Source organism: Leptinotarsa decemlineata, unplaced genomic scaffold, assembly GCF_025532065.1.
Source record: "Leptinotarsa decemlineata unplaced genomic scaffold, Ldec_3_MD MMD2_P_RNA_scaffold_12, whole genome shotgun sequence".
NCBI lineage: Eukaryota > Metazoa > Arthropoda > Insecta > Coleoptera > Chrysomelidae > Leptinotarsa > Leptinotarsa decemlineata.
This window is the reverse complement of record NW_027412526.1, coordinates 12,094,434-12,118,363: the sequence shown is the minus strand read 5'-3', so window position 1 is coordinate 12,118,363 and position 23,930 is coordinate 12,094,434. Positions and strand designations below refer to the sequence as shown.

The 23,930-nt window shown below is 37.0% G+C and overlaps 1 protein-coding gene across 10 annotated transcripts in view; it reads left to right on the top strand.

Annotated features, from left to right (window-relative positions):
• Msp300 (Muscle-specific protein 300 kDa) overlaps window positions 1–23,930 on the top strand; it is a 409,159-nt gene that overhangs the window by 288,902 nt on the left and 96,327 nt on the right. For 7 of the 10 annotated variants that reach the window (XM_074174300.1, XM_074174298.1, XM_074174299.1 and 4 more), the window contains 2 exons: window positions 135–395; window positions 3,253–23,247. In XM_074174300.1, coding sequence (XP_074030401.1) covers window positions 135–395; window positions 3,253–23,247 — 20,256 coding nt within the window. Of the gene's footprint in view, window positions 1–134; window positions 396–2,996; window positions 23,248–23,930 lie in introns of those variants that run through there. The other 3 variants (XM_074174328.1, XM_074174320.1, XM_074174304.1) reach the window with 2 other exon arrangements.

Sequence of the window (23,930 nt, the reverse complement as noted above, 5' to 3'; positions counted from 1 at the left end):
ACTTTGATGTGAAACTGCAAAAAACGTAGATCTCTAGTTTCAAATCAAATCCTCTTCCCTCATAATAAAAAAAAGTCATTCTCAAAATCAACTGTCACCTTTGCAAGCTCATTTTTCTAATATTTTCTCCTCAGCTCCACTTCCGTTCCGGCATCGAAAGCGACACCAGAGTAACGGAGTCGGCCGAGAACCTCCTCCAAGAACTAGATGACCTCAACGCCACCATCAAAACCCAGAGCGCGCAGCTCGAAACAGCAATCGCGCAAGTCGACCAGTACCAAGTGGAAGTGCAACAGCTGCGTCAGCAAATCGTTCAAGTGGAACAACAGCTGCGCACCGCGATGGCCCCCACCTACCTGCCGCACGACAGAGAACAAGCGATCCGCGATCAGCAGGTAGGTCGAGTGTGATCTGACATTAACATCTAACTGTTATTGTTTAGAATAGATGGGAGTGGCATGACCTGTTGGTGCCGTTTTGGATCGTCTCAAACGACTTGAGTGATAGGGTGTTAAGCGAATAAATGTCCAGATAGCCCTGATAGCTAAAGCCAAGTAACGCGAAAAAGAAGATGTAGTGAATTCGAGGAGGCCATTGCCGCGAGGTGTCGGTGCAAACTTATAGCAAAATATGGAATTTTCAGTAACATTTTGTATTTTCATTTGCACGAAATATTGTCATTGTAATTTAAACAGATATTCTGTAATGGAAGTTGGCTTCTCTAAAAGAGTATTAAAATAGATGATTGTAACTACGAAAATTTGAATGTACGGTTCCTTATCGCCACATTCAATATTTTTCTGATTCTGAGATCCGGATAATAGATATTGCCCAATCCATGATCTTCACGAATACTTTTTGTAAAGGTTTAATTCGAATGTAGACTTTTGGGAAAACAGATGATTAAACTTTTAATGAATGGAACATTGTACTAAGTATAAAACAGTCCGTTGAGTGTTGAACCAATGGGTTCATACGACTACTGGGTTGCTAGTTATATCAACATTTTCATCTTCAATCTTCGTTATAATTATTTATGTCATTTGTTTCTAAAGATTCATCAAAAAGTTTCGTCAGGATGATTCGACAGAATAACGTTAACAGCGTAAACAGTGGGCGACATCTAGGTTTCATAATGCTGAGGTCAAACTTAGACAAAAATTGGAAAATGTTTGTTGTTATGTTAACTATTGTTTCACACAAATTAAACGTTAGCTATTCATGAAGTATTAGTAAATGTGACCAAGCTCAACTCTTTCCAATATTCGCAAGAAGTAAATGAATGGAAGTCAGAATCGGAAAATCTATTTATGTATTTTTGTACTAAATACTTCGAAGAAATTATATTCCAGTACACGGAATACTGTATGTATCAGCAGTTATAACTTGTTTTATTCTCGATAAGGAGTTGAAAAGACTTTTGTCCTGCTTTACAAATCACTAGTCAATCTACCTTCGTGATTGAGGATATCATAAAAAAATGTTTTATATAATAAACCCTGAAAACTTGTTTGCCTATTTCTGCCAACAATAACTTAATTTCAATCATTTTTGTCTCAAAATAACAAACGTCATATTTCGTAGAGATCCCAATTGACATTTTGTTTGTTTTCTTTGAATTTTGCAGCGCCACCTTTTAGCAATGGAACCCTCGAATAGCAGCAAGTCATACGGAGTGATGTCATGAAATACCGTGACGTTTTACATGTACACAAATATGTGATAGATTTTTAAGCTTCAAAAGTATTTCATTGAAATTAGTTATTTTTCGTCAACATGATGTTTATAATGCCAATCATTTTATAGTGTCAATAGTTGATTTTCCACATTAATTTCATAATAAAATGTAGCCGTTGTAGACTATCGATGAATATGATATAAAATATAGGGTGTTGAACATATTCCAGTATGAAGTGGCTCTTATATTGAACGAATCACTCGGGATAAACCTATTGAAATAAATTCATGAACATTCCAAAATTTATCTGTATTTGACTATTAACGACTTTTAGAACGAATTTAGTGCATTGTTACTGTTCTCAATATCCTTTGTGTGAAATACTTAGAATCATTACAAAGGTAAGCCGGATCATCAATAATTAAATTTTCATTAGTAGAAATCATTATCTAACTTGAATCATTTTATGTTGGTCCCTTCTGTAGATCATGCTGCATTAGAGAATTTGATTGAAACAGGGTCTACCAAAAGTTTTTAGCGAATGGTCAATAATTGTTTCGGTCATCCAACAGACCGTATAGATGCATTGATAATCAACAGAAATATTTGCATACCAGATATGTTTTCAAATCAAAATATATTCAATGGTAGACGCTATGAATGTAGTCAGTAAAATATTCTTATTTGTTGTCGGGAGAAATATGGATCATGCCACACCCATCATTCTTCAAAGCGCACTGCAGCTGTAGTGAAGCGAAATTTAGTAAAACGTCAAACTACGATATCATCATCAACTTTCTCTTTAGTTATTTCAGTACCTATCGAATCAAAAAGTTCGAAATTCTCATTTCAAACTCATTTTGGAAACATTTTGATGAAAACTGATCCATTCCAAGAGGGCGCATAAGAGGTGGCTGACACGCTCATCAAGGTGTTTCCATCGCCCCTCTCCTCCCGGCAGCGGGGATTGTGTTTGTTTTGGTTTCGGGCTCTACTGATTTACTATTTGCTTCATTTACTGCTTTACCGCTTTTACCATCTCACCACATTGCTTGCATCGGCCATTTACGCTTGAGTTTCACCACATTTACCACTGGTTTTGTGTTCACTATCTATCTCTCATTCCACATTAGTCCTGTGCATTACTCACTCACACACACACATACACTCATTGCTTACGGTACTTTGGGAGCTGGAGAAAGAAAGCGAACACAATCGATCAATTTATGTTTGCTCATGTTTGATTATTTCTCACGGAGCGTTTTGTTTCTTTTTCTATGTTTTGCTGCACTCCCTATTCTCCACTATCCCCGTGCAGGTGTACAAGGAACGTGCGCGCGCTTTGCAGAGTAAGCTCAGTTTCCGGAACGAGCGCATGAAGCTTATTACGCAAAGGGGCGTACCCGACCAAGAACCACTTGGCACTTAGCACTCCCACCAATCCCAAACTCTATTCCACCGATTATGACCCAAACCTTACCTGAACACCACATTTGACTCGTCTCAGCCACCATCTTGCGCGTATATTTTGTGTAACGCGATACTGATACATTGCATTGTTGCTACGTAAACAGGCGCGGATCGAAGCTTACCGGACGAAGATATCCACGCTCGTCGCCAACATCAGACTAGCGGACCCGTACTCCGTCCAACCAGACCCCGAGTATTCCCTTCTTGGGGTTTCGTATGCGGACATTGCCGCTGGCCGCTCGAAATCTCAAGAACGCCGATCAGCTTCACCTGCCTACGAAAAACACGAAACTGTTTCGACGATTAAGTTGGAGAAGACGACACTACTCCCTGAGACAAAACCACCGATAAATAAGCTCGTAGAAAATATTCCCGTCATTCAAGAACCGGAACCCGAACCCGAAGGAAACAAACCGGCAATACCTCGTAGAACCAAATCGCCAAGGCGTAGCCGTTCCCCACGTAGAAGGGATAATGTTTCAGTAACTGTGGAACAACCAAAAACTGTAGTAACGCTTACTGAGCAACCATTTACTCAAAATGAAGCTAGAGAACGCTCCCCCAGCCGCGACACTACTAAACAAGGAACAAACCTCAGCGTTGCGGGTAAAGTCCGTGGCCGTTCCCCAAGCCCGATGTGGATACCTGGACAAACGTCATATGCCGAAATTCTGAGGGGGCAATCTCGTTCATCCTCGGAGAAAGAAATACTGCCCCAGAAAGACATCCTACTGAAACGAACGCATGAGGAAGCACCGAGTGTTGAAATTGCTTTAGAAGAAGCTTCAAATGAACCAGCTTTTAAAGAAATACCGACATCTATGAGTGAGGACCACTTGGATGTTCCAAGCCAACCGACTGTAGATTTTGAAGATGTTCAAGAAACTCGATTTGGGTTAACCCCTGAAACTCACGAATGGGATCACTACACCCAAAACGCATTCGGTCAAAGTCATTTCGGCACGAATGGAGTTCAACAGAACTACTACACACAGCACGTTCAACCTAATGTTATGGACTATATCCAACCGTTGCCAGATATGGTGAACTTTATCGCTTCAGGGCAACAACTGATGAGCTCCGGCTTGGGAACGTATCACAGTTCGCCACAATATCCCGTCATTGAAGAACAAGTTCCCTTAGAATATGTCGGAACTGAATACAATCAAACCCTCTCTGCGGAGATTCTCGAGGTTGTTCCGAAAACAGTAAAACCCAGCGACGAAGAACTGGTCCTTGAACCACCAACGCAAACAACAAATACCGTCGCCACTGGTTCTCATTTCTCGTACGCAAAAATTTTGTCTCAGGGACTGGGCACAAAGTCTCTTCAGCCATCCAGTTTAGCAACAGTGCAACCTCCGAACGCTCGACCCGCTCTCAGACAAAAGTCTCCTGTGCATGGCCGGTCCATGTTGAAGGAAGATGCCGAGTCTCATTCGAGGGAGCACGATACGCGCAAGATTATGAAGGACGATTCTCATCAAGAGAGAATCCCCGATGTTGTCCCAAGGCAACATAAAAAGACATATGAACGATCCCGTCATATCGATAATGAAAGAGTTCAGCTGCCGAGCAGCCATGGAGAGCCTACTACGGTAGGAGGCTACGAGGCAGACGGACTTTCCTCAACGCAAGACTTGAAATATTTTAGTGATAGAGATGCCTCCCCATATACAGATAAGAGTGTGAAAAAACGTAAATTTAAGAAACGAGCAGAAGAACCAACAGAAGAATATTCGGCTGGACAAAAATCCAGTTATCCTAAAGATGCCGAATCGAATAATTCGTCACATACTAAACGCATAACTATTGTGAAAACGAAAACGACAACTACGATAAAACCTGACGAAGAGAAAGGCAAAGACAAAGTAAAGAAGCAAATCGTTGGGAAAATCGATGACAAAAATGTCACCCATAGAGAACCCAAGGAAAAGCTTAAAGGAGAATCAGGAGTTTCAGCATGGATCCCAACAACTACTGAAATGGCCATTTCTCATGCTAGAACCATCGATCAAGACGATATAGAGAATTCTGATTCCTCAGCAGTCGATATAAATGTCCTATCCAATGAAAAGGAACGTACTTCGGACACTCATAAAGAAAAGAAAAAGACGAAAAAGAAGTCGAAAAAACCCAAAAGCGATAAAATCACGCCAGCTTTCGTCATTGAAGAAGTTATCAGACATATTCCTGACGAGGAAGATCATAAGGATACACCTGATTTCAGAGTTCCAAAGCCAGTGAAAAAAAGTAAAAAACGGAAGGGAAGCAGTGAAAAGGAGAACACTATCAGTTTGATTCACGAAGAAAAAATGAGTCAACCAGCAGAAGAAGTGATTGCATCTGATGAAATGATAACAGTCAAAACTATTTCAAATGAATCTTTTGACAACAAAAATGGCGTAACTGCTTTCATCGAAAGTGAAATCAGTGATCAATCAGTTACCGAAAATATAGCTGTCACAGCAGAATCCAAAGTGAAAAGCACAACGTCGATTATAGAAAATCAAACAGAAGATGCCTTGGACTTGGTTATGACCGACTCAACTGAAGAAATTAATACCAGATTTGAAATTAAATCAGCAGTAGACGTAACGTCAGTAATTGACGAGGAAAAAACTGAATCACAGTTGATTCCAGCTAAGCCTTCAGGGCAAGAAGCAGAAATTAACGAGCCGAATTTGAAAAGTAATGAAAACCTAGAAAAACAAGCAGATAAAAAGTCTAGAAAAAAGAAGAGTAAGAAAAAACAATCCGTGAAAAACGAAGGTGATGAAATTGAGGTGAAAGAAACTAAGATTAATGTTGAAGACAAACTTGAAACTACCGAAACAAAAAATCTATACGAAATAGATATCGAAAAACAGGTAATGGACGATAACGCTGTTGAGGAACCTAAAAAATCAAAGAAGAAAAAACACAAGAAAAAAACCCAGAATAACGAGAAAAATCTACTAGAGGTAGTTCCTGATGAAGAAAACACAGAGAACATTGGAGAAAAAACTATCGAATCCACTGTAGGCTCAATCATCTCAGAACAGATTGCTCTTGACGATACTACTACTACAGCCGAAATCTTAGATATTAAAGAGGACCAAAAATTGAAAGAGTATGTTAGATCAGAAACATCAGAAAATATTATCGACAATCGGGAAATAATTTTGTCTGGTCCACAACCAGATGACCCATGTAGTCCTACTAAGAAAAATGCAACAATCGATGTAATAAAAACTTCTTCAGATATAAAGGAAGATCAAGAACCTACTGATATTATTAAAACACCAATTAACTCTAAAAGTACAGCAACGAATGAGATTATTACTGTAACAACACAAATCTCAGAATTGAAAAATGACGTAAATATAGATCGTAAACTAATTGATGACATCATTTCAGAAAATGAAATTGCCAAAGATAGGGTTGTTGAATTAGCAGAAGTAAAAGTAAACGTAGACAGTACCCTAGAAGATGTAGACATGATCTCGGATATCTCAGAGACTTCTGCTCCGAAAGATGTTGTTATCGAAAGTGAAATGAAAGTGGATTTAAATGATCAAGAAACTATCTCATCTAACATACAACCTAATGTCTCAGAATTTTCTGTTATTAATGAAACTGCTGTCGAAATTTGGGATGTACAAAAAGTAGTAAATGAAAAGTGTTTTAAAGAATGTCTGGAAACGATTTCATCTATCGCAAAACCAGATATCCCAGAAAATTCCGTTGTAACTGACATTTCCCATATCGAAGACGATACACTGAGGAACCAGATCACTATTGAATCTACCTTACCAGCAGATACCTCCGAAAAAATAATTGAGAAATCCAATTCGGTTATAGAAACTGAACTCGAAGTTGATGTAGATAGTATTGTAGAGCAAACAACCCTCGAGTCTATTGCACAAACAGCTCCTTCAGAAAGTTTCTCTTCAGAAGATACATCTGTTAATACTTCCGTCAGTACTTCACAAAATGAAATAGTTAACACTGATCACAGAATCGAACAAGTGAAAAATATCATAACTTCTGTTATGAACACAACCAAAAACGAAGATACCACGATATCTGGAAATGAACAGTCACCAGATTTCAGTTCCATACAACCAACATCTCAACAATCATCCAAATCATCGGAGGATACTTCCGAAAATCAAGTACGCCTAGTCGGAGACTCTCTGAGGAACAAACCGAATTCTTCTATTTCAGCGACGAAGACAAATAAGGTTATTTTGATAACACACGAAGAGTTTAGAATGAAACCCATTGTTTCTCTGAAGATGGAATTTTTCGAAACCCCCGTAGAGCAAATTCACTATATCGATAAAGGAAGAACGGAAGAAATGAATATTAACAGCACAGAAACTGAAATAGTTCGGAAACAAGTCGGACAATTCACTGAAGAAGGAAACCTTTCGAATGATATTGAAAAAGAGAAAATAGAGTATTTAGAAAAAATTGGGAATAATTCAAAGAGTGTCAAGAAAATAAAAACTGTAAATGAAATGAACACTGAGAAAAAGAGTGAATCAGTGGCAACTGAATTCATAGAATTGAATCCAACTACAGTTTCCACAGAGTTTGAAGAAACTGAATTTGAAATCGGCACCAAAGAAGAAACTGATAAATCGAATCTACTAGTAGAGAGTAAGTACGTTGAATTTGATGCACCGGATGAAAAAATGAAAGAAAACAAAGTCAATATCAGTGAAAGTTTCATAAAACACGAAAGAACGAGTATTTCAAGCGAAGAAGAGACGTGGACAATTCTGGATTCGAATGTAGATGAAAAAGAGGACACTGAAGATGATGGCGAAAAAAATAAAAATGCATCTGATTCTTTTGATTTCATTGAGATGGAACAAGTTATATTCGGCTCAGTGAAGGAACGCCCAAAAAAAATTGTCACGGAAATATATCGCTCCAAAGAAATCGAAGAACTACCAGAGATCATTACTAATGAAGAGAGTAAACCTGGATTGGATAAGCTCGAAACAGAAAAAAAATGTCAAGGTATGCCCTTAAGTATTTCATTCGAAAGTGAACAGCCCCTAAAAGATGATCACATTTCTGACTTTGACATTGAATGTCAGAAAACGTCAGTGTCGAGATCTGATTCTGTAATTGACACCGAAATCAAAACTATTGAAGACGTAATGAATATTTTGGAATCGAAAAAATCCAGAGAAATCACTAGTGTAACAATCACAAAGACAGAATCTGTAGATGATGATTTGTATATCATGAATGAGGAAGATGTATCTAATGATGAGAAGGAAGACCATAAACCTGAATTGGATCCCAAAGGTTTGCCAATCGATGAAAAACTTGATGTTATCGATGATCATATCGTGATCTCCGACGAAGAATTGGTGGAGAATAATATTGAACCAGTCAGAAGTATACCAGTTGCTGATTTTGGAACGAAATCATGGGTTGAATTCGTAGAGGGTTCTAACTCAACAGACACGATCAGCCAGGCGACACAAGAACGATTGAATGAAACTCAAGATAGTGTTTCAACTACTATTTCCAAAAAAGATACCTCAGAAGGTCAAGAGATAACTGAAGTTGTCGATATTTTATCCCAGCTCAAACAAGAAACTCTATCGAAATATAAACCAGACCTTGCTTCTATACCTGATACACAACCGAAACATTTGCCCGCGTGGCTGAATCTACCCACAGTAATCAGAGATTATCCAGAAAATGACACCACTGATAAGAAGAACAAAGTTATCGAAGAAATAATATCAGAAACCCAAATCATTTCACCAGCTGTCGAGACGCCAATACGAAAAACCAGTGAAACGTTTATTGAGGAAGAAAAACGGCATTCCAAAAGTGATATCGTAGGTAACATAAAAGTCGTAGCTGAACAAATTGAGCCAACTGAAGAATCAGTTCCCAAAGAAACAAAACAGAATGATTTTGACAATAACAAGCAGGAAGTGAAAGAAAACATCCAAACCATTGTTGCGAGGCCTTTATCTCCTGAAAAACCATTGCCTGAAATAAGCTATTTAGAAGCAACAGAACCAGCTATGAAACCTGTTTCATCGTTCCAAGATATTGAAGAAGAGGAAAGTGTTGAAGATATGCTGATAAAATTGAAAGAAGAAACTCTCAAAAAGTACCGTGAACAAACAAATTCGAAAGACTATCAGGAAAATAAAAGTGTAGTTCATGAATCAGAGAAAAAAACTCAAAATAATGATTCTCACCAAACCAAAGCAGAAAAACCCAAGAAGGGTAAAAAAAAGAACAAGAAGAGAAAATCTGTATCTTTCGAAGAAACCCCTCAAATTATAAACATCGAAGAACATGTACAAGTCCCTCCGGGTGTTTCGGAAGATGATACTGAAACTGCCGAAGAGTTTATTTTCATTCAAGGCACGAACAGAAATCAGGAGGAGGTACTGGAACCCATTTCTGAAGTAATCCCACAATCTGAGATGCTCGATTCCACCATTATCTCAGAAAACACTACTGAATCTGAAGATGGCTCTCAGTGGGTAAAAGTCAATTCTGTAGAGGAAAAAGAAGAAACAAAATCAAAAGCTACAGTATATAAAGGTTTACCGATAGATAACAGCATGAATATATTCGAAATATTAGATTCAGCCATTATAATTTCAGATGACGAAGAATCAACTGAAAATAAAGCTGAGCTCTCAACATTCTCTCAAGATTTTCCTGAAATTGATTCCAAATCCACTGTTCCTTCTATTATGATTGGACCAGTGTCAGTGGACCAAACTGTAGAAAATTCAGATACAATCGAAATGTCAACCTCAGAATTCATCAATGCGGAAAAATATGCAATTATTGAGGAATATCAGAAAACTGAAAGTGACAATTCGAATGAAATTGCTTCAGAAGAACCTAGGCTACTAACTGAACTGAGTAGAGAGATTCCGACTGAAAATTTGTCATTTGTTATTTCACCTTGTACAAATGATACCAATGGATCCCTTGCGAATTCAACTGAAGTAATTCAGGAAGTAGCAGAAGGAAAGAAAGAGGAACCTATGAAAGATACTGAAGAAACCAGAAGGAAGAAGAAAAAATCAAAGAAGAAGAAAGAACCAACATTCGATAGTAAAAATGATGAAGATGTGAAAGACCTTTCAGAAAAAGTAAATGAACAAATCACAAGAATTGAAAGTGAACAACCTCTCAGTAAATCTTGGGCTGAAATCGTTGCCAAAAATACTGAAGGACGAGATAATAATTTAAACACAACTGAAGTCAAATCAGATCTTGTTAAAGAATCGGAAGAAGATGTTTCTCAAGTGCAAGTACCTGTGGATAAAAAATACAAAAGAACGGAACTGTCTGAAGAATTTCTTTCAGAAGAGAGAAAGTACACTTCGATTGAGAAACAACATAAAGAAGTAGTCGAAGCAACTTCTCCAAAACCTAATAACCAACAAAGGGCAGAAGCTGAAGTGTCTATTGAGATAGTAGAAGACTTGAATAAAACTTGTGATGAAATACAATTCCCATCTGAAGTTCGTAACTTACCGACATCCTGGGCAGAAGTTGTCAGCAAATCATCTTCAGTCGAAGAAAAATACCCATCTCAGGATCAATACAGTACATTTGTTGAAACGAAAACGAAAAGTAATATACCCGCTGATACTGGTGAACAAGGGAAGAAAGAAGATGAAGAGAAACACCATTCAGAATCTCACGAAGAAGCAGTTATTGAAGATTCTGAAAATACTTCTCTAACTGATGCAGTTGATGAACTCTCGGAGAATATAAATATCGAAAAGTTGTCATCAGGAAAAGAAAACAAAGAATTTAGTTGGGCAAAAATTGTTGGAACATCATCTTGTCTGGAAAAAAATTTGCCATTTGAATCAGAAGAGAGAAAAAATCTAAGTGAACATTCGGATGAAGTGGATCACACACAACCAGAAATTGATGTAGGAGGAAAACTGATATCTAAATCAGAACAGACAGATCATCTTTCGCAAAAAGAGACTATGGTTGACACTGCTGAATTAGATAGAGAAAGTAAGGAAAATGCTAATACTGATATCACAAAACCTAAGAAGAAGAAGCATAAGAGAAAACATCATCATGAAAAGCACATGGATTCGAATATTGAAAATATTGAAAGTAGTTCTGTTTCAGAAAAGATTGAACAAACCACAGAAATTAAACAATATGTTGAAGATGAAAGCGTAAAACTGTGTGTATCTGAGAACAAAGATAGTGTCGGAAGTATTTCGTTAGTCAAAACATTCGATCATGTAACAGAAACCGAACATAAAAAACCTAAAATCATTAGTATTTCATCTTCACCTGAACTGGAGCAAATCGATCATCCGCAAAAAGAACACACTCCTATTGGTGAAAACATAAAAGATGGTGATGAAGTATGTGTTGTTGATACCACAAAATCTACAAAGAAGAAACATAAAAAGAAGCAACACCGCGCAAATCAAATCGATTCACAAATTGACAAAGTTGACAATATTAGCTATATTCATACTACTGAAACAGAGGAACTGGTTACTGAAATCGAAACAGAAAAATATGTTGAACAGAAAACTGAGTCTTTATCTGAAGACGGGGATACTTCTGTTGCTACTTGTGAAATGAGGAAAGATAACAATGAAGTTACTGACACTGATACCACAATACGTACAAAGAAAAAACATAAGAAGAAGCACAATCGGGAACATGAACTCCAATCACAAATTGAGAAATTCGAGATTACAGAAAATTATTCTGTTAGTAAAACTTTGGAACAAGTAACAGAAATCTCAGCTGAAAAGTGTTTCGATACGGAAAATAAAGATTCCACTTGGGCACAGATTGTTGGCAAGTCTCCACCCGACGAAAAACGTTTGTCCGAAATAAAAGAATCAGAGGAGAAAGTTGAAAATGCCCCCACAACTGTAGAAACTGAAGGCTTAAATGATGAAATCGTTGTGGTAGATTCCATCAAACCTACAAAGAAAAAACATAAGAAAAAACATCATCGTGAAAATCAAAGTGAACCTTCCATCGAGCCAAAAGATAATATTGAAACCAAAACTGAAGAATTTTCAAATGTAGCGACCGAATCCGAAACCCAAAATAAAGATTCCACTTGGGCAGAAATTGTTGGCAAATCAACTTCACCTGAAGGAAGGCATCAGATTGAAGAAGATCAGATTCTACCTCAACCAAAAGAAGAAACAGTCGTCACACCTGCTGAGATAACTGAAATTGACATAACTAAACATTCAAAGAAGAAACAGGAGAAGAAACACCATCAAGAAACACAAAATGAAGGTCCCACTGAACGAATCGGCCAAGTAGTAGGAATAGATGAAGACAAAATTGTGAAATCTCCAAGTCCAAACAAAGATTCCTGTTTCCACTTCATCGAAGTTGAAAGAGGAGTTCTACCCTCCAGACAAACTTTTGATGACTTTTACGACAAAGGTCAAACTAAATCTAAACTGAAAAGTAAGAAACATGCAGAACCAGAATCTGCGGATGACCAAGTTCTTTCTGATCTGAACACAACAGAGGTAAACCAAGAAATTAGGGAAAATGAAGATACGAAAACCGATAAGAAACAGAAGAAGAAGAAACACAAGAAGAAAAAGTCTCAAGAAGAAACAGCCGATGATAAAGTATCTGAGACAGTCGAATATCTGAATGAAAATGTATTTGTAGATACCACCGAAAAATCAAACATAAATATTACCCTGGAGATTTCAGCAGATATTCCAAAAGAGGAAAGATTGGAAGTAGAGAAAGAATGTATCGAAACTGAAGGGAGACAAGTAGTAAATGAGAACGAAACCAAGAGTTCAAAGAAAAAGAAACACAAAAAGAAACCAATGAAGGAAACAAAGAAGGACGTACTTCTCAGCCCTGAAGAAGTGGACCGTCACGAATTGGTATCTGAGGAATCTAATTTGAAAACTCATGATATAGTAGAAACTACAGAGAAAGATTCAATCAAATTGTATGAGTCTGTTACACAATCTTCCAAATCATGGGCTGATGTGGTTAATTCGAATTTGACACAAACGCCTGCTGCAAAAACAATTGAGGAAACTGTTAAGGAAGAAATTGTTAATCTTCCTTGCGATATTATCACAAATGAAACGGAAAACGATACAGAAGTGAAAAAGTCTAAAAAGAAAAAACATAAAAAGAAGCACGAACCCGTTGATGAGGAAAAGAAACTTGCCTTCGAAATCACTGAGCAGATTCGGCATATCTCAGAACTATCTATTTCAAGGCCGAATAAAATAGACAAGGAGAAACAAACTTCGGAAAAAGAACTGGACGAAGCCGAAGCAGTAGATACTGTTTCTGAAAATGTAGTAATTGACAAAACCGAAACAGAGTCGATAAACACTAAATTTATTGTAGAAGAACAATCCAACACTTTTGAGCCCATTGAACTAGTTCAAATGAGGTCGATAGAAGACGAACCTAAGTCATGCATTGACATAGATCGACAGACAGAGGCAGATATACAAGAAATGATTTCGAAGGTTATTGAAAGCGAAGGCTCGACGAGTATTTCAATAGAAACAGAAATATCTGAGCCCACAAAACAAATATTCGATAAACAAGTTATTCCAGCACCAATTGTTGAAGGAGGGGTTTCCACTAGAGTAGAATACAAGGGGCTACCAATAGACAAATCTACATATCTGGTTGTTGATGAACCTAAAACACTTTTGGATGTCAGTGATCAAACTGATGAGGACAAAATCATAAACGAAAATATTGTGACTGAACCCTTAACAATAGAGCATACTGTCACGATAGTAGATTACGAATATTCCAAAGAAAATCTGAAAGAATCACCTGAAAGTATCTCACCAGAAAAGATCAAAATAGAATACAAAGGACTGCCTGTGGACAAAAACACTGAGATGTTCCTAGATATTTTAGATGAACCCATAGAGTTTTCTGATGATGAAGAACAGCAAACTCTCGAAAGAAAAGAAAGTTTTGACGTTTCAAATGAAAAACATTTATTCACAGAAAGCAAAGAATCTACTTTCATTTTGCCAACAACAGAACAGTCTGAAAATATGAAATTTATATCAGAAGAGCAAATAAGCTCTGAAAGAGAACCTAAAGTGAAAGTTGAGTATAAAGGTCTTCCTATTGACAAATCCACAGAGATGTTTTTGGATATTTTAGATGAACCTTTAGAGTTCTCCGACGATGAGGAGCAGCAAGTTGTAGAAAGTAAAGAAATTGAAAATATTTCAGATGAAAAAGAATTACTCGCAGATATCAAAGAATCTTCAGTAATTTCATCAAAGACCGAACCAGTTGAAAATACGAAAGACTTATCAGAAGAAACAATAAACCCACAAAAGGAATATACAGTTGAAGTTGATTCTCAAGTCAAACTTACGGAAATTTCTATTCGACCTAAGGAAATTCAGAAAAAAGATGAAGTAGAACTATTTTCATCTGAGGAATTAGAAGTTTTGAATACTTCTGTTGAACCTGCTGATAAAGATACACAATTTGAAAACACGAAAGACTCTGAGGATGAGAAAGATTTAAAGAAAAATCTGGAGAAACCCTCTGATAATATAACACAAGAAAAGTCCAAAGAATATAAAGGTCTCCCTGTTGACAAATCAACAGAGATGTTTTTGGATATTTTAGATGAACCCATAGAATTCTCCGATGATGAAGAACAGCGAACTTCCGAAAGAAAAGAGAGTTTGGACATTTCAAATCAAAAACATCAATTCACAGAAAGCAAAGAATCTACTTTCATTTTGCCAATAACAGTACAGCCTGAAAGTATGAAATTCATATTAGAAGAGCAAATAAGCTCTGAAAAAGAACATGAAGTGAAAGTTGAGTATAAAGGTCTTCCTGTTGACAAATCCACAGAGATGTTCTTGGATATTTTAGATGAACCCATAGAGTTCTCCGATGATGAGGAGCATCAAGTTGTGGAAAGTAAAAAAATTGAAAACATTTCAGATGAAAAAGGATTACTTCCAGATATCACGGAATCTTCAGTCATTTTATCAATAACGGAACCAGCTGAAAACAGGAGAGATTTATCAGAAGTAACAATAATTCCACAAAAGGGTAATACTGGTGAAGTTGATACTCAAGTCCAACTTTCGAAAATTTCTATTCGACCTGAGGAAATTTATGAAAAAGAAGAAAATGATTCGTTTTCACCTGAACAATTGAATGTTTTGAATATTTCTGTTGAACCGGCGAATGAAGACACAACATTTGAAACCAAGAAAGACTCTGAGGATGATAAAGATTCGAAGACAAATCTAGAGAAATATTCTGATAATACTGCACAAGAAAAGTCCAAAGTAGAATATAAAGGTCTCCCAGTTGACAAATCGACAGAAATGTTTTTGGGTATTTTAGATGAACCTATCGAGTTCTCAGATGATGAAGAACAACAAGTTGTGGAAAGCAAAGAAGTTGAAAACATTCCAGATAAAAGCAATGTGCTTGCAGATGACATAGAATCTAAACTCATTTCACCGATAACAGAACCAGATGAAAGTACGAAAGTGTTATTAGAAGAAACAATTAGCCCAGAAAAGAAGTCCAAAGTAGAATACAAAGGTCTTCCTGTTGACAAATCTACAGAGATGTTCTTGGATATTTTAGATACACCTATAGAGTTCTCAGATGATGAAGAACAACAAGATGTCGAAAGCAAAAAAATTAGCAAAATTTCAGATGAGAATGTATCATCCGCAAATATTGAGGAAACGACACATAATCTACCAGTAGTAGAAACATCTGAAAGTGCGAAACTGATATTTAAAGAGAAAATTAGTTCAGAAAAAGAATCTGAAATAGAATACGAAGTTCTTCCTATTGACAAATCCACGGAAATGTTTCTTAATATTTTGGATGAACCTCTAAAAATATCTGATGAAGAACAAGAAGTTGCAAATATAGAATATATTGACGTTTCGGAGGAGAGAGAATCAATTGTAGAAACTGAAGATTCATCGTTTGTCTTGTCCGCAACAGAAATATCTGACAGTACAATCATTATTTCAGAAGAGAATGTTAGCAGAGAAATGGAACCCACAGTAAAAGTTGAATATAAAGGACTTCCCATCGACAAGTCAACTGAAGAATTCACTGAAGAAATTAATGATCCTCCAACTCCATTGTCCACAGAATTTCCACTGTTATTACCAACTTCTAAAGTTAATGATTCGATGGAAATGATTTCACCTGAAGATGAATTAATTGGTATCATTAACGAGAGTGCAAAAGAAGATTCTGAACAGGGAGAACAGAAAACAGAAAAACATGTTTCAGAATTAAATGCTGACGATATTCCCAAATATGATATCGTTGGATTGAGGCAAGCTGAAGATGATTACTTTATCAACACTCCAAAATCGAAAGAGGCACCAATGCCAAAGAATACACATGGAGATATTCCAAAATGTGATATATTGGAAATGTCAATACAAGACAGAGAATATTTTGAAATAAAATCTGAAACACTGGTGGAAGAGGAACAGAGTCCTAAATATGACGTGGTACAATTTGTACAGTCTGAAATAGAATTTTATGAAAAACAAGCCCTAGTCGAAAAATTGGAAAAATATGACACTGATATATTGAAGTATTCCGAAACACAAACATCTTCGACTGGTATTTCTTCTGATTCAGAAACAAAAGAATGCATTGCCCCAAAAACTAATAGTTCTAATTTGGATCTATCAAATGAAAATGCAGAAAAAGAAATAGATATTGATAATGAAAATAAACTTTCTAACGAAAAAATCGTAGAAGATTTACAGATTACAGAGCAAGTCACGAATCCTAATGTTCTGAGACCAGAGAAAAATTCAGAATCAATATCTGAAACTAGCACTCAGAAGAAATCAGATGAAATGAGGCAAGATATAGGAATTTCAGGTCTTTCAAATATAGAAAATAAACATCACGACAATGAAATTCTTAAATACGATACCATCGGTTTGAGGCAAGCAGAAGACGCTTACTTCATCAATATCTCAAAGTTGAAAGAGCCCCTTGATTCTTCCAGTATCATGAAAACTGAAGAATTTCCAGAAGAAAATATATTCAAATATGATATACTGCAAATTTTGAAGCAAGAAGCCGAATGGTATGAACAAATGATCCCGTCTGAAAAATTACAAGAAGCAGAAACTCATATTTTTGAAAGCGATGTGCCTACAACTGATGTTTCTTCTGAGTTGAAAACAACAATAGACGTGACTCAAAGCTCAGAAAATCTTGAATTAGATTTACTTCCTAGAAGTGTTGACGATGAGTATGAAATTATACCTTCTAACGAACAATATGCGGAAGAGATATCTCCAAATCAATCTGAATACACTATTAGGGAATCATACAGTAAGGAATTTATCATTCAAAGAACTGAAGAGTCAGATTCTATATCACTTACTTCAAAACCCGTTGAAAAATATTCAGATAGTGTTGACGACAAGAACTTAGATATCCCAATGTCACATTCACTGGAAGAACATTTCACATCTAGAGTGATATCTGACCCCCAAACTACAATTGGTTTCATTTCCCAGGAAATCAATGAAATTGAAGATGATAAAATGTGTATTGTTGAAGAGGTAACTGAAGATGAAACTGAAGCAATGAAGATCGAAACAGATGTTGCGAAAGATACCGAAGAAAAAGGAATTGACGAAGCTGTAGAACAAGAAACATCAGAAATATGCCAAGTTGAAACGGGAAGTGGTGATTTGACAGAGAATACTCATATCATTTCAGAACGAAAAGATAATAAAATATCAGATTCTGTGAAAGAATACTCGACGCCGAGATCAATTCATGATCAGCAAATTACTGCTGGCTTCATTCATCAAGAAATCAGTAATATTGAAGTTGATGGAATGAGTGCAGTTGAAGAATTGAGAGAGTCTATTGATGAAACTCCATCGAAGATAACAGAAGATGTTACTGAACAATCATCTGAAATACGAGAACAAGAAGCAGGTGGTGATGATGAAGATATGAAGATCGAAGAACAGGTGGTGAAACACTTCGAAGAAGAAATTGTCGAAAGTGAATATCAAGAAACACACGAAATATGCAACGTTGAGACAGAAAATGATGATTTGAATAAGACAGCTCATATTATTTCGAAACAAAAATCATGCGATCAAGAAAAATCGTCTGGAACTGAGACGTACTTTGACAATGAAAATTCCAAAGTATCGGAAGCATTGGGAGAATATTCACCTCTTCGATCAGTTCGTGATAACCAAACTATTACGGAGTTCATTTCTCACGAAATCAGTGATATTGGAGTACATGAAGTGGCTACTGTTGAAAATTTGGAAATGTCCACCGATGTTCAAGAACATGATAGAGGCAATGACGGTAAACAAATGAACATTGAAATAGATATTGATGAAAACTTCGAAGAAAAAGAAATTGATAGATCTGAGAGACAGAAAGCAGACGAAACATGCCTTGGTGAAACGGGAAGTGGTGATGTGACTGAGGAGTCTCATACCATCTCAGAACGAAAACCTCATGATGAAATTAAAACATCCGAGTTTGAGGCTTACGTAGACACAGCACCGGAGTTCGTTCCTAAATTCGAATCAGAGTACGAAACTTTGTCTGAGTTATCAACAGAAGCTACAGAATTTGTTCCCAAATCGGAATATTCGCGACTGAATCCGAACGCAGCGGAATTTATACCCGGTGCAGGAGATCGGAGTTTACCTTCTCCATACGTAGAATACTCTGAAGGGTATCATACTCCTCAGGAACACTACCAGGATACTGCGCCGTGGGAATATACTAAACCCTCATACGGAGACGATACTTCTCCTGAGCAATACGACTCCGAAATAGAAATACCATCGGACCATGCAAGTAACTTGTGGGTTGATGAAATTCTCCATGAACCTGCAGACGACTTTATAATTCCTACAGCTGAACAAACCGCAGCTCAGATAGCTGAAACAAAGGCGGAAGAAATCGCTCAGAAACAATTAGAAGAGAGTCTGCTTCCAAAGGACGTTGTTTCGGAGCTTTCAAATAGCGGAGTCCAAGATTCAGCATCAATCTGTTGGGAGGAAGAACGCGAGAATGAAGTTACTGGCGCTGGGGAAGAAACATATAAGAACAAAGAAATCGAAAATAAAGACCCAGAGATACCAGTTTCGTCACTTACTAGCCATGAAATCTCAGAATCCGAGTCCATGTCTCATCAACTCGTTACCGAAGAAAGAACGGCCGTCCAAGAGGAAAAACAGGTGAATGTTTGGGAAGCTCTCAGATCTGGAGATAAAACATATGCTGATATCGTAGCCAGCAATCTACGTGAAAAAGTCAAGCTTGAAATAATTTCACAACCTTTACCAAAGCAGGAGTTGAAACCAAACATCGAAGTTAAAGTAACGGAGTCCGTGAATGTGGAACCTTCGACTGTTGAAGTTGATAATGAATGGCAGGTGAAGAGAAAGGGAAAGAAGTCACATTCGAGATCACGTTCAGATCTAAGTGAGATTCCCCAACCCTCTGATATTGCTAAAACAGAAGAGATACGTGATGACTCTCATAAAATTAATAAAAGAAAATCTCGAAAGCGCGATAAAACTCCTCATGAAATATCAAGGGTCGATGCTGAACCGGCTGAGGTACAGCATCAATCTCCGAATGAAACAGAAAGCTCAATGGATAAATCTACTGAATTCAATACATCAGATGCTGTTTCTATCGAAATTGAGGGAAAATCAATTAGCGAAAAACATGAAAGTACTCCTTCTGAACAGATCCAATCTAAATCCACAAAAGAGATACAATCTGAAAGTCTTGTAGTTGAAGATAAATCCGAAAAAAGAAAGAGGTCGAAATCTAAAAAGAAAGATAAAAAATCCACCATGGTGTCTCATGACTCTAGCAAGGTTTCAGTTCTTTCTGATAAACCAATCATAACAGATCATTTACCATCTGATCTGGACACTGTAAAACCTTCGATAGTTACAATTCAAGAAAAAACTCTTCATTTCACATATGCTGATATTGCAAGAAGTGGTAGGAGCAGGGAATCATCACCTCACATTGAGGTCATTAAACCAATTATAGAGAAGATAAAATCCAAAGTGGTAATAGAAAAAAGTGTATCGGAGAAAGATTATCCGAGTGAAGATACTACAGAAAAAGTAGAAGACAAAATTTTCAATTCTGAGTCCAAATACAATGAACCCACAGAAACACTTGAACAAGACAAAGATTCGTCTCGAGAACCTGAAAGAGGTGAGTTAAGAAGTGTAGAAAGTACTAGTATTGAGAGAAATGATAGAAGAGAAACAATTAGCAAAGCTCCCGATTCAGAAAATTTCATCAACGAAGAAGTCAAGGCAACAATATCAGAAAGTGAAGTCAATTTGAAATCGTATGCTGATATTTTAGTGGAAAACCAAAGAAAAGTCACTAGAAATGATTTATCTCCTCAGAAATCCAAACCGTCTACGCCCTCCAAATCTGTTGATGTACAGATTATTGTTGTTGGTGAGGATAAGCCAGAATACGTTGCAGAAGTAGACTCTGAGGGTTTCATTCCATTTGCAAGACACAGAGATCGATCTCGATCCCGTTCCAGATCTGAGAGACACAAAAAGCCCGAGAAAAAGGAGAACTTGAAAGAATTCACAAACGTCACTGACGTGGTTGAGGAAACAAAACATACAGCAGTAACAACTGATGTGGAAAAGGAAACCATTGTGAGCTCACCTGTTAAAAGTTGGGCTTCCATTGTGAAGGCGAACTCTGAAGAACCCAAACTATCAAAGAAACAGGTTCATGCAATTGATATACCTTTGAGCTATACAGAGGCAGCGGAAGGGCCTATCGAAAATCTAGATACTGAAAATATTACGCAAGATGTTGATGAAACAACAGAGGTTGATAATAAACAAGAAAATACCAGTGGATTTTTCGGAAACTTGATTGCATCCGTGAAGAAATCTGTTCGCGGGAAGAAAGACATTAATGAACCAACACTAGAAACTCCCATTGAGAAGAAAAAGAAACATAAAAGTAAGAAAAATAAGAACCAATCCATGGAGTCACAACCAACGGAATCCGAACCTAAGGTAGATTCAGAAAAAGATGCATCAGAATTGTCTGAAAAAACAATATTGCGTATTCCTGAATCCATTCATCAAGAGAAAATTTCGACTGTGGATATGTCATCAGCAGAAAAGAAAACAGAAACAGTGAAAGAGGAACCGGTCAGTAAAGATCAGAGTTTCATTGGAAATATACTGTCGAAAGTCAGTCCTACTAAAAGAAGTAAGAAAGATAAAAAATCAAAGAGAGTGGTGAAAATACCCGATGATAGTAATGAAGAATTGTCCAAAGATGAATCGATTGAACCTAAAGTATCACCTATTGAAAAACTTGAATCCACCGAGAAATCACCTGAAAAAATTATAGATAAAATGCAGTACGAAAAAGAAATTGAATTGTCCGAAAAAATTATTACTACTATCAAAAATGAATCTACTCAGGGGAACTTAAATGAATATATTCCATCAGATGGCGTAGAAGATGACTCGCAAACACATGAGAAAGAGTCACTCAAACTGAATGAAAATACCAAGGAACATTTTATTGAAGAGAACATTGAAATAGTAAATGCAGGTATCGAAGAGAAATTTGTAGAAATGAGACCTGAAAAACTTTTCGAACCAATCTCAGATTTGGTAACTTATAAAGACGTTTTAGATAAAGATCAATTCGAAAGAACTAAAACACTTGTCAGTCGAGAAATTAAAAACGCCACAGATGAATTTTTATCAGAAACGAGAAGAATTGAGGAAACCCTCAGACAGGATACAATTGAATCAAAACTTTCTCAAATCACACAAGATGAACAAATCAGCGAAAGCAAAAACGAAGAAGTTGTGGAGAATATCGTTGAAGAACTAAAACAGGAGGGGGAGATTGAACTGGTTGGACAAGAGGACTTTTCGTTGACGGTTCAAAACAAAACTGAAGAGTTTACACCCAAAGAAGAAACTCAATTGTTCAAAGAGGTATCGGTAACTGATGAAGAAGTGGTAGATGATGAACTGTTATCAAGGTCTGGAAATGTACTTTTTGACGATGGAAAAAATTTGAGATCTGGGTATAAAATTGCTACGCAAGAGTTTCTGTCAGAATCAAGAGAAACCGAGCTACTCACGAGACCAAGTATAGTTGATGAAGTTTCAGTTAGGAAGAAGAAAGACAAAAAGAGAAAAGACTCAGGAGGTGAAAGTGATAAGAAAAAACCTGGTCTGATCAAATCTATCGTTACTAGCATTGTTGACAAATTTTCGGGTAAGAAATCTAAGAAATCTGATTCCAGTCAAGTAGAAGATTTGGCCAGAAATATCGATTTGGATGGGTCTTACTGGATAACAAAATGTTTGTATGACGAAGCAGAAGAAAATTGGTACTCTTATTCACCTCGACAAGATATTGTAATAGAAGATTCTACGATTGAACCAGATACTGAAGACGACTCAATCGCTTTTGCTAATAATCTAGCTCTTGACGGTTCATTTTGGATAACCAAATCTATTTACGATAAAGCTGAGGAATTGTGGCAGATAGAAAAAGCCCTCGCTAATAAACTTCAAGCTGCAGGAGATAGTAGAAAGTCGTCAGAAGAACCACCCGATGGGGATAGTGACTCAGATGGTTCTAGCGGTAGGGGATCGCCAGACAACAAACCTGACGGGGAATCATCTGAAACGTCGATGCCCTCGTCGCAGTATATGATGTACAGTTTACCCGGTGGCATAGCCGGATGGAGGGAGGAAAGTACTTACCTGGCTCCGGAGCCTTTATCTAGTGAAAGTTCGCGATACAGTACTATTGCGGATTCGGGCATCTGCACTGTAAAATCGGTTGATGAGCATTTATCCGCGGCTAAAAGACTCTCTGAAAGTATGGCTGAGGACGTTATGAGCGAAGAATCACCTTCACAACTTACTCCCGATCTAGTTTCCTCCTTAGGGCCCCAAATGCAGCCACCGACAGGTCCAGAGATCAGCACTCCGGATGCCGCCGAAAGGCTCAAGAAGGTGAAATATAATTGTGTTATCTGTTTGGGTTTTCAATCATTGTGCTTGTCTTCTGTTAACATAGTCTTAATTGTGATATTTCATGTTTTTTGGGCACTAATTTTATTTTCTTATTTGGTTTAGTGTATTTAAAGTACCCGTTTAATATATGCTTTTATCAGTCAAGCTTATTAATGTTTTGGTAAGTTGCTTATGAATGGTGTTTGGGTTACATTTGGGTGTATAGCATTTTGTTGGTAGTGTGCTATTGCGATTTTGGAAAAGAGCGTTGTTTTTTCGAAATATTTAGAAACTTCAGGATGGATGTTATCTTTTTCCATTCTATTACTACAACTCGATCCGTTTTTGGAGAGACGGGTGACAAATTTTCAGTAAAATATCAGTGTTTTTATCACTTACTCAGAAATCCGATGCAACCACTCTTCTTAATCACCAGAAATGCAATACTCTTCTCGACGCGCGGTCCACCAACCAAGTTGGGTTTTTCAGCAGATTCAGAAAACTGGTGGTTTGGAAATAGAAAACCAAAAAAGAAGAGAATTGCATTTCTGGCAATTGGAAAAAGTACTTGTTTTGGATTCATTCGACGACAAAGGTTGCAGTTTTTCCTTTGGATGCAATTAGATGCAACATTGCAACTACAACTTCGGCAGTCATCTTTAGTGGCGTGGTTGAAGTACTCT